At 52.4% G+C, this 13784-nt stretch overlaps 1 protein-coding gene across 1 annotated transcript in view; it reads left to right on the top strand.

The window, feature by feature from the left end:
* The window catches only part of DYNC1H1 (dynein cytoplasmic 1 heavy chain 1), a 63503-nt gene that overhangs the window by 27012 nt on the left and 22707 nt on the right, over positions 1-13784 (top strand). Inside the window, exons 20-42 of the mRNA XM_079130134.1 lie at positions 69-278; positions 446-592; positions 792-958; positions 1051-1224; positions 1745-1910; positions 1995-2183; positions 2363-2557; positions 3089-3371; positions 3834-3934; positions 4998-5157; positions 6286-6529; positions 6701-6884; positions 7035-7247; positions 7951-8189; positions 8362-8518; positions 9534-9761; positions 10187-10417; positions 10612-10752; positions 11144-11377; positions 11462-11668; positions 11745-11866; positions 12298-12463; positions 13426-13589. Of these exons, the coding sequence (XP_078986260.1) occupies positions 69-278; positions 446-592; positions 792-958; positions 1051-1224; positions 1745-1910; positions 1995-2183; positions 2363-2557; positions 3089-3371; positions 3834-3934; positions 4998-5157; positions 6286-6529; positions 6701-6884; positions 7035-7247; positions 7951-8189; positions 8362-8518; positions 9534-9761; positions 10187-10417; positions 10612-10752; positions 11144-11377; positions 11462-11668; positions 11745-11866; positions 12298-12463; positions 13426-13589 (4322 nt within the window). The remainder of the gene's footprint in view (positions 1-68; positions 279-445; positions 593-791; positions 959-1050; positions 1225-1744; positions 1911-1994; positions 2184-2362; positions 2558-3088; positions 3372-3833; positions 3935-4997; positions 5158-6285; positions 6530-6700; positions 6885-7034; positions 7248-7950; positions 8190-8361; positions 8519-9533; positions 9762-10186; positions 10418-10611; positions 10753-11143; positions 11378-11461; positions 11669-11744; positions 11867-12297; positions 12464-13425; positions 13590-13784) is intronic.

Raw genomic sequence — 13784 nt, 5'->3', positions numbered from 1 at the left:
CGGAACCAGGCCACGGTGGACGTCCACCAGAAGCCACCTACACAGCACCGTGTTTGCTGTCTGCACAGGTAAACATGTTGGTGATCGAGCTGAAATCTGAAGCCCTCAAGGACCGCCACTGGAAGCAGCTGATGAAGAGGCTGCATGTGAACTGGGTCGTCTCCGAGCTGACCCTTGGCCAAATCTGGGATGTCGATTTGCAGAAGAATGAAGCGATTGTCAAGGATGTCCTGCTGGTGGCACAGGGGGAGATGGCCCTGGAAGAATTTTTGAAGCAGGTCAGTAACAGGATTAGACGGCTTGCTCCCATGTTCAGGCTGTTTTGTAGACTTGAACATTAAAATGAAGCCTTGTCACCTGTGGTTCCTCACATCCCCAGGACCCTTGTCCCTGGGCAGTGGACCAGGAATGTTCTGATGGCGTGCTTCTTCCTGTTTCAACTTAGATAAGAGAAGTGTGGAATACTTACGAACTTGACTTGGTCAACTACCAGAACAAGTGTCGCTTGATTCGAGGCTGGGATGACCTCTTCAACAAGGTCAAGGAGCACATCAATAGCGTGTCTGCCATGAAGCTTTCTCCATACTACAAGGTACGGTGACTGGGGAGACCTGCCCCGTGGGCAGGGCTCTGTGCTTCGTTGTAGTACTTCCACACTGACGAGGCACCTGCTTTTTAAAACATGAGTCGCATGCCTTTTCTGCGATCCTAAACTCGTTTTCCAGTGAGTTTTAGCATATCCGTGAGTGGAAAGCTCACCAGGTGGCCTCTGCTTTCCGTGTACCTGCCAGGTTTTCGAGGAGGACGCCCTGAGCTGGGAAGACAAGCTGAATCGGATCATGGCTCTCTTCGATGTGTGGATTGATGTGCAGAGGCGCTGGGTCTACCTGGAAGGCATCTTCACAGGGAGCGCAGACATCAAACACCTGTTGCCCGTGGAAACCCAGCGTTTCCAGAGGTATGGCCTCTAGCTGGGGACCAGGCGTTGGCAGGGCTGGAAACCAGTCTCCTCAGAGGCTGACATGATTTATGTTTTGACTTGGTTTGTAGCATCAGCACGGAGTTTTTGGCACTGATGAAAAAAGTGTCCAAGTCTCCCCTTGTTATGGATGTTCTGAACATCCAGGGGGTGCAAAGGTCTCTGGAAAGGCTGGCAGACCTGCTAGGAAAGATCCAGAAAGCACTGGGAGAGTACCTGGAAAGAGAGCGATCGTCTTTCCCCAGGTAAGGCACTTGCTTTGTCTCAGACTGAAACGGAGTTGTGCTTTTTTTCAGACCATCCTTTTCCTTCTGGGCTTGTATGTTGTCAGTTTTGTTTGCCAGTAAATCTCCTAATGGACAGCGTTGGCCTCGCATGCATGGATTTCTGGTGGCCCTGGGTGGTCCCCAGTTTCTCCCTTGGCTTTATTAGGCTCCCAGTTGGCTCTCATGCTCCCTTGGAGCAGCTGGTGTCCCTCGGGGTCTCCCCGATTGTTCTAAGTGGCGGCTCTTTCTTTATGAATAATTTTCTTGCAGTGAGTAGAAAAATGACTTAATGAAGTAAGGTAAATGGCATTGAATTCTTTCTTCAAAATCTTATTGAATAAATGCATATATTTTGCTGAGGTCTAGAAGTTGGGATATAATCCAAATTCAGGCTGGAGATTTTTCTACTAGTAGCCACATCTTCTTTGTCTTCTTATAATTTGAAACTTTTCCTAACTTCTGTATAGAAAATAATAGCCATTTGAATGCTTAATTATAGGTTCTATTTTGTGGGTGATGAAGATTTGCTTGAAATCATTGGAAACAGCAAGAATGTAGCTAAACTACAAAAACACTTCAAGAAGATGTTTGCTGGAGTTTCGAGCATCATCCTCAATGAAGATAACTCTGTGGTCTTGGGAATTTCCTCCCGGGAAGGAGAGGAGGTACTAAAATTTACATTTATGATTTAGAAAACTTCTCTCATGTCTTTGCACATCCTATACATTTTTTTTTTCTTCAAATTTCAGGTTATGTTTAAAACTCCTGTGTCTATCACAGAGCACCCCAAAATCAATGAGTGGCTCACTCTGGTGGAAAAGGAGATGAGAGTCACCCTGGCCAAACTTCTTGCTGAATCTGTTACAGAAGTGGAGATTTTTGGCAAAGCAACGTCAATTGATCCGAATACCTACATCACATGGATTGATAAATACCAGGTATCCGGGGATGAAAGCACTGCCTGACTTTACAAGTGACCCTTTGGGAGCCGGGCACAGTGGCCCAGCCACACTGGAGGCTGGGGCAGGAGGGTCACTTGCGTGCAGGAGCTTGGGGCCAGCCTAAGCAACAGTGAGACCTTCTCTCACCCTGTGGGTCTGTGTCCCGTTCCCTCCAGGCCCAGCTTGTGGTGCTGTCAGCCCAGATCGCCTGGTCAGAGAACGTGGAGAGTGCCCTCAGCAACGTCGGTGGCGGTGGTGACGCTGCACCCCTGCACTCCGTACTGAGCAACGTGGAGGTCACCCTCAATGTCTTGGCGGACTCTGTCCTCATGGAGCAGCCCCCGCTCCGAAGGCGGAAGCTGGAGCATTTGGTTAGTCCCCAGCTGCCTGCTCCTCACCTCCCAGGCTCACACCTCAGCCACCCCTAGGAAGCACTTCTGTCGTGTCACAGAAAGTGGAGGGCCCTTGTTGAGCCGTGATCAGGACTCAGGTGACTGCAGGCAGGAAGAGCGTGCGGCCTTGGTCAGGGCCTCTCATGCCTCCTGTCCTCTCCTCACGACCAAGGCGGTGCTAGGCACCTCAGTGTGGGAGCTCCCACTCCAAGCCCAGCAGGTAGGGCCTCGGTGTTGGGCAGATACCAGAAGCCACTCCTATCCCGCGTTACACCACTTGCAGTTTTTATTTATTGAGTAAATGTTTTGTTCGTTTCCTCATTTTGCAATAGTTCTTAATTCTGTGTCATAAAAAGCTTTGCTGTTGTCTCTGGAAGTGAGCTCATATTTACTGAGAGCCGCTATAACTGGACATAGAATCTCAATTTTAATTTAACAAGTAATCCACAAACCCAGAGAATGCTTGGTGCGAGTGTTATTTTATCTTATGCCAAACTTTTATTTCCTCAGATAACAGAGTTGGTTCACCAGAGAGATGTCACCAGGTCCTTGATAAAAAGCAAGATTGACAACGCCAAATCTTTTGAATGGCTCAGCCAGATGCGATTTTACTTTGACCCTAAGCAAACTGATGTGTTACAGCAGCTGTCGATTCAAATGGCAAATGCCAAATTTAACTATGGTTTTGAGTACCTGGGTGTTCAGGACAAGCTGGTCCAGACCCCCCTCACTGATCGCTGCTATTTGACGATGACACAAGCCTTGGAGGCCAGGCTGGGGGGTTCCCCGTTCGGTAAGCACTCCATAACCCTGGATAGGACAGAATCATGCAATGGACATGATTTTAGAGGGCTAAGAAGGTGGTTTGGATATACTTCTTAATTACATTGTTAGTACATTCTAAGATCTTAAAGTTGTTTGCCCTTTTATAGCTGCTTTTACATTTAAAGTGGATTGCTTTTATTTTACATTAAAGTGGATTGCTTTGCCTGGCATGGTGCACACATATAGCCCCAGCAGTTGGGAGGTGGAGGCAAGAGAATCACAAATCCAAAGCCTGCCTTGACAGCTTATTGAGATCTATCTAAAACTAAAAAGGGCTTGGGATGTAGCCAGTGGCAGAGCTCCCCCTGGTTCAAGCCTAATACCACCAAAACAAGGAAAAATTATCTTCTACTGTTTTCTTAGAAGTTAAAGGTATGTTCCCAATAAAGTAATAGATTCAAGCACTCAATTACTTTTCTTCAAATAATAGGTCCTGCTGGAACTGGGAAAACAGAGTCCGTCAAAGCTTTGGGCCATCAACTTGGACGTTTTGTTTTAGTTTTCAACTGTGACGAGACCTTTGACTTTCAGGTGAGAAGCTTTATCAGATCCACCTAAAATCAGATGCTCCGAAGAGGTCACATGGGACGCTGAACTCGAGCCTCTCGGAGCCTTGCAGCTCAGTGTGATTTTTCTGGCTTTCCAAGTCCCATAGGGATTGGTATTCTTTCATAGTGTTGGAGAAATCTGACACATGCTTTGAAGTTGATTTTTAACTTCATGTTTTCAAAGTTAAATCTTTATCATTTATCCAGAAATGCTTAGCTCCTATCTGGAAATAAACATTATTATGGGCAAGAATCACAAAAAGTAGTAGAACAAAAATATCTGCTTTGTAAGTGGGAGCTTCTTGGCACAGGAGAAAAACTTGGTACTGCAGCGTCCATTTGCATGGTAGCCATGCTGTCTGTAGGTGCTGGTCCCTTTCCTGAATATGACTTGGACCTGATCCTCACAACCATCTCTGGTTTTATAAAGTAGGAGTCATAGGTTTCAGGAATGACTGACTTGCCCAAGACTGGACCAACCTCCAGAGCCAGGATTCTACACAAAGCCCACTCTGTGAGACAAGGGAAGTCTGAGTCTGCTCAGGAGTCTGCTCAGGCCTCCACCGAGAACCACAGGCTGCACAGCTAGCCAACAGGAGCCATTCTTCTCACCAAGATTCAGGTTCCTGGCAAGGCCTCTCTCCTGGTGTGCAGACAGCTACCCTCCCGTCGAACCCTCCGGTGCACACAGGGAGAGTTCAAGTATCTTCCTCCTCTTATGAGAACACCAGTCCTAATCAGTGCAATAGCACATGCGTGTAATCCCAGCAACTCAGGAGGCTGAGGCGGAACCATAGCAGGTCTGAGATCAGCCCGGGAACTTAGTGAGATCCTGTCTCAAAACTGAAAGAGAATTAAAAAAAAAGAAAAAAGCCAAGTGGTAGAGCACCCATGAGTTCAATCCCCAGTACCTCGAAAATGAACTTTACCTCCAGAAAGGTCACAGCCCCCAGTACAGCCCGCAATGCTGAGGCATCGGTGTGGGTGTGGGGCACACTGGTCAGGCCATGGCAGAAGTCCCACCTCCTTTCTTACCTCCACTTCAGGCAATGGGGCGGATCTTCGTGGGGCTGTGCCAGGTGGGCGCCTGGGGCTGCTTCGACGAGTTCAACCGCCTGGAGGAGCGCATGCTATCGGCTGTGTCCCAGCAGGTGCAGTGCATCCAGGAGGCACTGCGTGAGCACTCCAACCCCAACTACGACAAGAGTAAGGCGCCTCTGTTTAAAGACCTACTCAGAGGAGGTGGAGGGAGTTCTGGTGGGAGCGGATTGCGGGAAAACACCATGAGGCAGCGTAGCGCACCGTGACTGGGACCATGGGGAGAGCGGGTAGCTCTGCTTCAGCAGGCTCATCGCCTTCGCTCATGCTGGGCACACCCCGCCTGCTCTTCTGCCGGGGCGCAGGACTTCCTCTGCGAAGCCAGGGCCTGAGCTCTCCCATGCGGCATTTGCCACATGAGCCCTCAGTACGCACCAGCTGCCCACATCCCAGAGAGCCAGCTCCCCAGCCCTGCGGGTCCATGTTGTGCCATCCTGTGTGGGGAGTGAGCCCTACCACCACAGAAAACAGCTGCCCTGAGAGGCACCAGGACTCCTCTGTGCAAGAGGCCCCACCCGTGTGATGTGCAGGGTCCGATGTCAGGATGGAGTGGGCGTGGGTGGGCCTGGGGCTCATCGATGGAGCGCTTGCCTCGCATGCCTGAGGCCCTGGGTGCCATCCTCAGCACCACACAAGTAAATAAATAAAGGTCTCCTGTCCGTCTACAACTGGAAACAAAAAAAAAAAAATAATTGGTTAGGCGTGGAAGTTTCCTATCCATGTGCACAAGCTGTTTTATTGTTTCCTCTTATTCAATAATAGTAGTAACTTGTCTTACTAAGAATCCCCCAGACCTCCTAAATAACACGGGAGCATCAAAGCGAACCTACTTCTGTGGTCACTACTCTGATGAAATAAACACCTACGATCCCTGAGCGATTCCAGGAGTAGGAGAGGGGTGGTTGGGTTGTTGGTGAGGCTTGATGGTCCAGCAGACTGACTTGTGTTTGAGCATCTAGGTGTTGTGTTCTGTATTTCCACTCCTGAGCTGTCCTTGTGCCGCTAGTGTCTTAGTGCAGATAGGCTCCCTGCCTCGGTTGCTCAGTGGTCAGGCGGACTGTGATGGGCAGGCCACAGCAGCCCTTGTTCAACCCTGCATCTAGCTCCCCAGGGTGCTGGGCTTCACGCTTGGAGGCCCCAGGGGCACTGCTTTGCAGTGCTGGGGACCAGCCCATTTTTAGAGCCCTTTCCAAGGGTTTTTAGTGTCGAGAGTTCTGATGGTATCATCTGTTCCAGCCTCTGCCCCCATCACTTGCGAGCTGCTGAACAAGCAAGTCAAGGTGAGCCCGGACATGGCCATCTTCATCACCATGAACCCTGGCTACGCAGGCCGCTCCAATCTGCCCGACAACCTCAAGAAGCTGTTCCGGAGCTTGGCCATGACCAGGCCTGATCGGCAGCTGATTGCCCAGGTCATGCTGTACTCACAGGGCTTCCGCACCGCCGAGGTCCTCGCCAACAAGATTGTCCCATTCTTTAAGTGAGTAGCCTAGAGAGCCAGTCATGTGTCCAGCCCGTGCCCACCTGACCTTACAACTCCTGGTTGTATTTAAGGCACATCTTTTGAAGTATTCATGTCTGATTCCTTGACACTTAATTCTGTTATTACTTGAAGTGCTGCTTTTCAAGAAAACTTTTTTTTCCTTCTTAGACTGTGCGATGAGCAACTCTCTTCCCAAAGCCACTATGACTTTGGTCTTCGAGCTTTGAAGAGTGTGCTAGTGAGTGCAGGCAATGTGAAGAGAGAGAGAATTCAGAAGATAAAGAGGGAGAAAGAGGAACGAGGGGAAGCTGTTGATGAAGGAGAAATTGCTGAAAATCTGCCTGAACAAGAGGTTTGTGCACACCTGGTTCTGAGTCCTGAGTCACCTTGGGGATGGGCGGGGTGGACTGATGGACAGGGAGTTGAGTAGGCGAGTGTGGTGAGTGGCGGGCCTCACCTCAGGCCTCTGGAGCTGTGCTGGTTGCGCCCCTCCCTCCCGCAGATCCTGATACAGAGCGTCTGTGAGACCATGGTGCCCAAGCTGGTGGCAGAGGACATCCCGCTGCTCTTCAGCCTCCTGTCAGATGTGTTCCCCGGGGTCCAGTACCACCGGGGTGAGATGACTGCCCTTCGGGAAGAGCTAAAGAAAGTGTGTCAGGAGATGTACCTGACCTACGGCGACGGAGAGGAAGTCGGGGGAATGTGGGTTGAAAAGGTACTGGGGCTCGCTCTCTCGACGCACCTCGCAGACCCCGTGCTGCAGGGCCCAGGGGGCGCTCGCTGGAGGGCAGGGTGATTTGCCCACGGCCTGTTCACGATAGCAAAACTGGGAATTTCCTTTACATGGTCTGGTTAAGTCCCTAAAAATGTGGACTAAAGACATGATTATAATGGAAATTTGTTTAAGCCAGTAAAACTACTTCTCACAGAATTTTTCAGACTAGTTTAACATCTTCAGTCCCCGAGGTATGTGATTTGCCTTCGTATTGATTTCTTCCTTTCCTCTTTGTGTTTGTCTATGCAAGCTGTTTGTATTGACCGGAAAAATGCTATACTGAATCAAACCATGGCTATGGTCTCCTTTTTTTTGGTGGTCCTGGGATGGATCTAAGAGTTGCCCAGACAGGCATGGAACTTGGAACCCTCCTGCCTCAGCTGGAGGCAGGAGGCAGGGATTATAGGTGTGGTCACCACATGGCCTTGTCCTTTGGGGACCTGCTTTGTGACTGTCGAGGGAGCCTGGTAGGACCGCCCCGGTTGAGAAGTGTCTGGAGGTCGTCCCTCACTTCCTTCAGTTGAAGAATTCTAGTACTTGCTTCCCAGGACCCATAGGACACATTTCTTGCTCACGCTCATCGGTGACTAAAGCGCTTCCTGTTCTTCCTGAGGTGTCACAGTGCTGATCTCTGGCCCTGCAGGTTCTCCAGCTCTATCAGATCACCCAGATCAACCATGGCCTGATGATGGTGGGGCCCTCGGGGAGTGGCAAGAGCATGGCCTGGCGGGTGCTGCTGAAGGCTCTGGAGAGGCTGGAGGGTGTGGAGGGTGTGGCCCACATCATCGACCCCAAGGCCATCAGCAAAGACCACCTCTACGGAACCCTGGACCCCAACACCAGGGAGTGGACGGACGGGCTCTTCACACATGTGCTGAGGAAGTACGTTGGCTTTGGTCTGGTTTGCAGCAGACAGTGCGGGCCCATGCACTGTCTCGGTCACATCCAGAGGGGACTTGGTTTTCCCAGCCACACTGTAACAAGCTAAAGCTCACTTCCAAAGCCGTGGTGGCTGAGCACGTGTCAACGGGCGTTTGAAACCCCTCCCATGCAGGATCATAGACAACGTGCGGGGCGAGCTGCAGAAGCGCCAGTGGATCGTCTTTGACGGCGACGTGGATCCCGAGTGGGTGGAGAACCTGAACTCAGTGCTGGATGACAACAAGCTCCTGACCCTACCCAACGGAGAGCGCCTCAGCCTGCCACCCAACGTGAGTAGCCTTTTGGGCACAGCTGCAGTGCGGCCCCTTGTCTGCAGAGCTGGAGGCCAGCCGCAGCTGGAAGGTGGTGAATGGAGGACTCTGGCGGTGGTGGTAGGATCCGTGTAACTTGCTGCAGCATATCATTCTCCTAGTTTGATTAGTCACCTCCCACTGCACCTGAAACTTACATCAAACTGTGTCTTAACTGTGTGCGGCAGGGAGAATATGGCCTCTGTAGGGTTCAGCACTGTGCTCAGGTGTCCACTGGAGGCCTTGGAACTTGTCCTTTTCAGGAAAGGTGCTGAGGAAGGGCTTACGGTGCTGTTACTAGGGGTGGTGCAGAGGGATCTGCTGCAGGACGGGACCAGAGTGTGAGGGATGGCATCAAGACTGACTCCATGGTGTGTGGCCTCTGCTTTATCAGGGAGGGTCAGGACTCGCACGATCACCATGCCCTCAACCAGGCTGTGGGGCCTCAGTGCAATCTGTGTGTACTGTCTGGATTTGACCCATGAGGTCCTTTGGTAGCTGGCTGTCCAGTCAGTTCTCAGCAGAAAGCGGCTGGTCTCTTGAGGCCATGTAGCATGGGGTCAGGGCTCTGAAACCAGGTCCACGATCAGAGTCTCAACCCATTTACTAGCAGTGGCAGCTGGGCAGGTTACCCAGCCCTTGTGTGAGTGGAGGTAATAACAGGCCTGTCCCCCTGGTCTGCGTGACAGTGAGCGCAGCCCTGGGGACAGTGCCTGGATGGGGTGTGCACGGCACCCTTGGGGAACCGCTGCTTCTGTCCCACCAAGAGCCCCTGGCCAGGGAGTAGGTGGTGTCCTGCTCAGCCCTGCCTGTTCCCTGCCCAGCTCTTGTGGAGAGAAGGTTGGTACTGTAGCAGTAAGAACTGCAGGTACATCTTTTTAAAGTAAGTGCAGAAAAATTAAATTCAAATCATCCGTTCAGTTTGTAGGTAACAATTATAATGACTGCATTTCTGCCACATCTGTCCTTAAATCGCTTCTTGTTGTCCCCCAAGGTGCGCATCATGTTTGAGGTGCAGGACCTGAAGTACGCGACGCTGGCCACCGTGTCTCGCTGTGGCATGGTCTGGTTCAGTGAGGACGTGCTGAGCACGGACATGATCTTCAACAACTTCCTGGCCCGGCTGCGCAGCATCCCTCTGGACGAAGGGGAGGACGAGGCACAGCGTCGGCGCAAGGGCAAGGAGGACGAGGGGGAGGAGGCCGCCTCCCCCATGCTGCAGGTATGGGAGGCATGCCCTCCCCACTTGGGCCACAGGTCAGTGAGGCAGTGAGGTCAGATGGTCACTCACTATTCTTCCACCCAAGCCAGGCAGTCTAAGCCTTGCAGAGGCAGGTCTGTCTTGTACCAGCTTCTGGGGAGGCCCAGCTGTATCAGCTGCAGAAATTAAAAGACGTGTGGGGAAAATTTAAAGACCCTTCAGTCTTCTTTCTCCCTCTGCGCGTTGTGGAAAGTCCCCCTTTCCCATGGTCAGTGTGAAAACCGTGTTCCCAGGAAACAGGGCTTTGGGGAACCACTAAGAAGGAATGCATGTGGGTCATGGATGTGTCCCCAGGGTCATGTGACCCTCCCCTGGGGCCTAGGTTGGGACAGGTGAAACTCCAGTGACGTGAGCTGGTGGCCAAGCCTCCTTCACCCCTCCTCCAGATCCAGAGGGATGCAGCAACCATCATGCAGCCCTACTTCACATCCAACGGCCTGGTCACCAAGGCGCTGGAGCACGCCTTCCAGCTGGAACACATCATGGACCTGACGCGCCTGCGCTGCCTGGGCTCCCTCTTCTCCATGCTGCACCAGGCCTGCCGCAACGTGGCGCAGTACAACGCCAACCACCCCGACTTCCCCATGCAGATCGAGCAGCTGGAGCGCTACATCCAGGTCAGGGTGGGCCGGGGGGCTCAGAGCCCAGAAACCCTGTGCCTCTGGGTGTGTCATAATCAGGCTTCCGCGAGGGGCTGGGAGGTATGTGGGGCCACCGTCCGAGAAGGCTTCACGGTGAACTTTGCTCTCAGCGTCTGTCTGTTTGCTGTTGCTAACAATTCGTGAACATGAAAGTTTAATTCTTTCAATAGCGATACCTGGTTTATGCCATACTCTGGTCCTTGTCTGGAGACAGCCGACTAAAGATGAGAGCAGAACTGGGTGAATACATCCGGAGAATCACAACTGTGCCCCTGCCCACCGCGCCCAACATACCCATCATTGATTATGAGGTGAGTGAGGGAGAGTTCCCTGCGTTCTTGCTGCTTGGGCTCAGTCCATCCCAGAGTGGCCTGCTGGGGACTTCACTTTACCTTCCAGGGCCTACAGGCCTCCATCCTTTCAGTTTCACAAGGCACAAAGGAGTGCAGGCTGACCCGTCTGTTTTTTCGGTACTGGGGATTGAACCCAGGATGCTTAACCACTGGGCCACGTCCCCAGCCCTTTTCATTTTTTATTTTGAGACAGGGTCTCACTAAGCTGCTTAGGGCCTCGCTAAGTTGCCGAGGCTGGCCTTGAACTTAACTCGTCCTTTTTGAGTGCTCTGTTTATGTAGAGTGAGCCATCTTATTGGGAAGGAGATGTTCAGGCCACAGAGTGACTTGCGCCCCTGTCCCTATGCAGGTGTCCATCAGTGGAGAGTGGTCCCCATGGCAGGCCAAGGTGCCTCAGATAGAAGTGGAGACACACAAGGTGGCGGCTCCAGACGTCGTCGTGCCAACCCTGGACACCGTCCGCCACGAGGCCCTCCTCTACACTTGGCTGGCCGAACATAAGCCACTGGTCCTCTGTGGCCCTCCCGGGTCGGGCAAGACCATGACGCTCTTCAGTGCCCTCCGGGCCTTGCCTGACATGGAGGTATGGCAGCCAGGAGGCGGGCACCAGAGTTGTGGGGGCTGGGTGTGGGCATGTCCCATGACCACGTCTGTCTTCCTTCCGAAGGTCGTGGGCCTTAACTTCTCCAGTGCCACCACTCCAGAGCTGCTGCTGAAGACGTTCGACCACTACTGCGAGTACAGGCGCACGCCCAACGGGGTGGTCCTGGCCCCTGTGCAGCTTGGGAAGTGGCTGGTGCTGTTCTGTGACGAGATCAACCTGCCGGATATGGATAAATACGGGACACAGAGGGTCATATCCTTCATCAGACAGGTCTGCCCCTGCCCACGCCTCTTCCCTCTCCCTTTCTGCTCCTTCTGCTCTCACGTGCTTCATGCCCTTTCCTCAGATGGTGGAGCACGGAGGCTTTTACCGGACCTCAGATCAAACGTGGGTGAAGCTGGAGAGAATCCAGTTTGTGGGGGCTTGTAACCCACCCACCGACCCTGGAAGAAAACCCCTCTCGCACAGGTAATGCAGCTCTGGGCTCCTGGCTGCACATACACCGGTTCCGGAGGCCCGTAAATATAGCTTGGATTCTAAAGGTGATAAGACTGCTGGCCGCAGGCTTCCTCCAGGCCGCCGGCTGCGCTGAAGTTGCAGGGAGCTGTGGTACAGATGGCGGCACCAGGCTGCGCTGCAGCTTGGTGGTGGAGCCCTCGCCCAGCGCATGCGCACCTGGGCTCAGGCCCCGGCACCAGAAGAACAGAAGGCTGCGCTCGCCTTCTGGGTGGTGGTGAGCTGCGCTACACCGTGGGGCAAAATGAGGCTGAAATTGGCCTGGATTTTCCGTTTTGCTGGGTTCTTTGTAACGCCTCTGTGCTGACCAGCAGTGTGCGCCTGGCCTCTTACCTGCCCCCGCCCCCTGCACGGAGGTGCTGAGCCCAGCCGTCCTTGCGCAGGTTCTTGCGGCACGTGCCTGTTGTGTACGTGGATTACCCAGGGCCGGCCTCCCTGACGCAGATCTACGGCACCTTCAACCGTGCCATGCTGAGGCTCATCCCTTCCCTGCGGACCTACGCAGAGCCGCTCACTGCTGCCATGGTGGAGTTCTACACCATGTCCCAGGTACGTGGAGTCGCTCTCCAAGGCCTTCTCTTTAGTAATTAAAGAGCCTGAAAGGACTGGGCTTTGGTCAGAGTTCTTGGTGAACCAGCAGACTCTGCAAGGTTAGGCGTCAAAACCATTCTACGAAGGTGCAAAGGCAGCTGGCCCTTTCGTGCCTGTCCGGTTATGGAAATGGGCTGTGCCTAGAATTCTAGAAGGGTCTGTCCACTTTTGACCACAGGTCTGTGGTGCATGGACGTTGTATGTTATGACTGCACATTTGCTAAATGCTCTTGACATGGACCACTTAGACTCAACACCAGCAGCACCTCATTCCCTACTCTGGTCAACATTAAAAAATAGTTGTTAAGAAAAAGTCTTTGCCCCTTTAAGGAGAGACAGTTCTTATGGTCTGAATTTGCACGTCGTTAAGCCTTCCCATGCTGGCCCTTTAAAGTGTATCTGTCTTGCTCTTGGTGCTCTGTGGTTTTGATTTCATTTTGGGCAGTACTGGGGTTTCCACCAGGAGGCTTTACCACTGAGCTACAACCCTTACCCTTTTTTATTCTGAGACAGGGTCTCTTCTAAGTTGCTAAGGTTGACTTCAAGCTTGCAATCCTCTTGCCTCTGCTTCTGAGGTGCTGGGTTGACAGGCATGCGCCACTGTGCCTAGCTCTTGGTGTTTTTCTGAGTGCTTGCCTGTCCTGGACTGCAAATATTTTTTCCCAGTAGTTTGTTTCTTAAGTATGTTCAGAAGGATTTTGTTGTTATTTATTCATATGCTCATCAAGCATTTGCCACTGAGCCACATCCCCAGTCCAGTTGTTTCAGCCTCTGAGGTGGTTTACTAGTACTTCCTTAAGTATTCCAGGGTCTAGATCTTCTGTCTTTAATGTAAAAACGTTTTATAGCATTTTACCTTTCAGCCACTTTCCACCTCTTAATAGGCTTACATGTAACTTCCATTTCTCTCATTCCCACAGGAGAGATTCACTCAGGATACACAACCCCACTACATCTATTCACCCCGTGAGATGACCAGGTGGGTCAGAGGTATCTTTGAAGCCCTGCGGCCCCTGGAGACACTGCCTGTTGAAGGCCTCATCCGGATCTGGGCCCACGAAGCCCTCCGTCTCTTCCAGGATAGGTAAGGAAGCCAAGGCTCCGCTGGTTCTGTCTCCCCTTCTTGGAGTTCTAAAGACCATCGGAGTCAGGGTCTGAGCCAGGCTGTGCTTGCCACTGGGAGCGGAGGCCATGCAGGCACCTTGCATCTGGGACTTGGGTCCCTGGCAAGTGAGGGCACCCAGCAGCCGCCTCCCTGGCCAGGCTCGCTCCCCGCTGC

Source organism: Sciurus vulgaris (genome assembly GCF_902686455.1).
Source record: "Sciurus vulgaris genome assembly, chromosome: 2".
NCBI classification, from domain to species: domain Eukaryota; kingdom Metazoa; phylum Chordata; class Mammalia; order Rodentia; family Sciuridae; genus Sciurus; species Sciurus vulgaris.
This window is presented reverse-complemented; position numbering and strand designations above follow the sequence as displayed.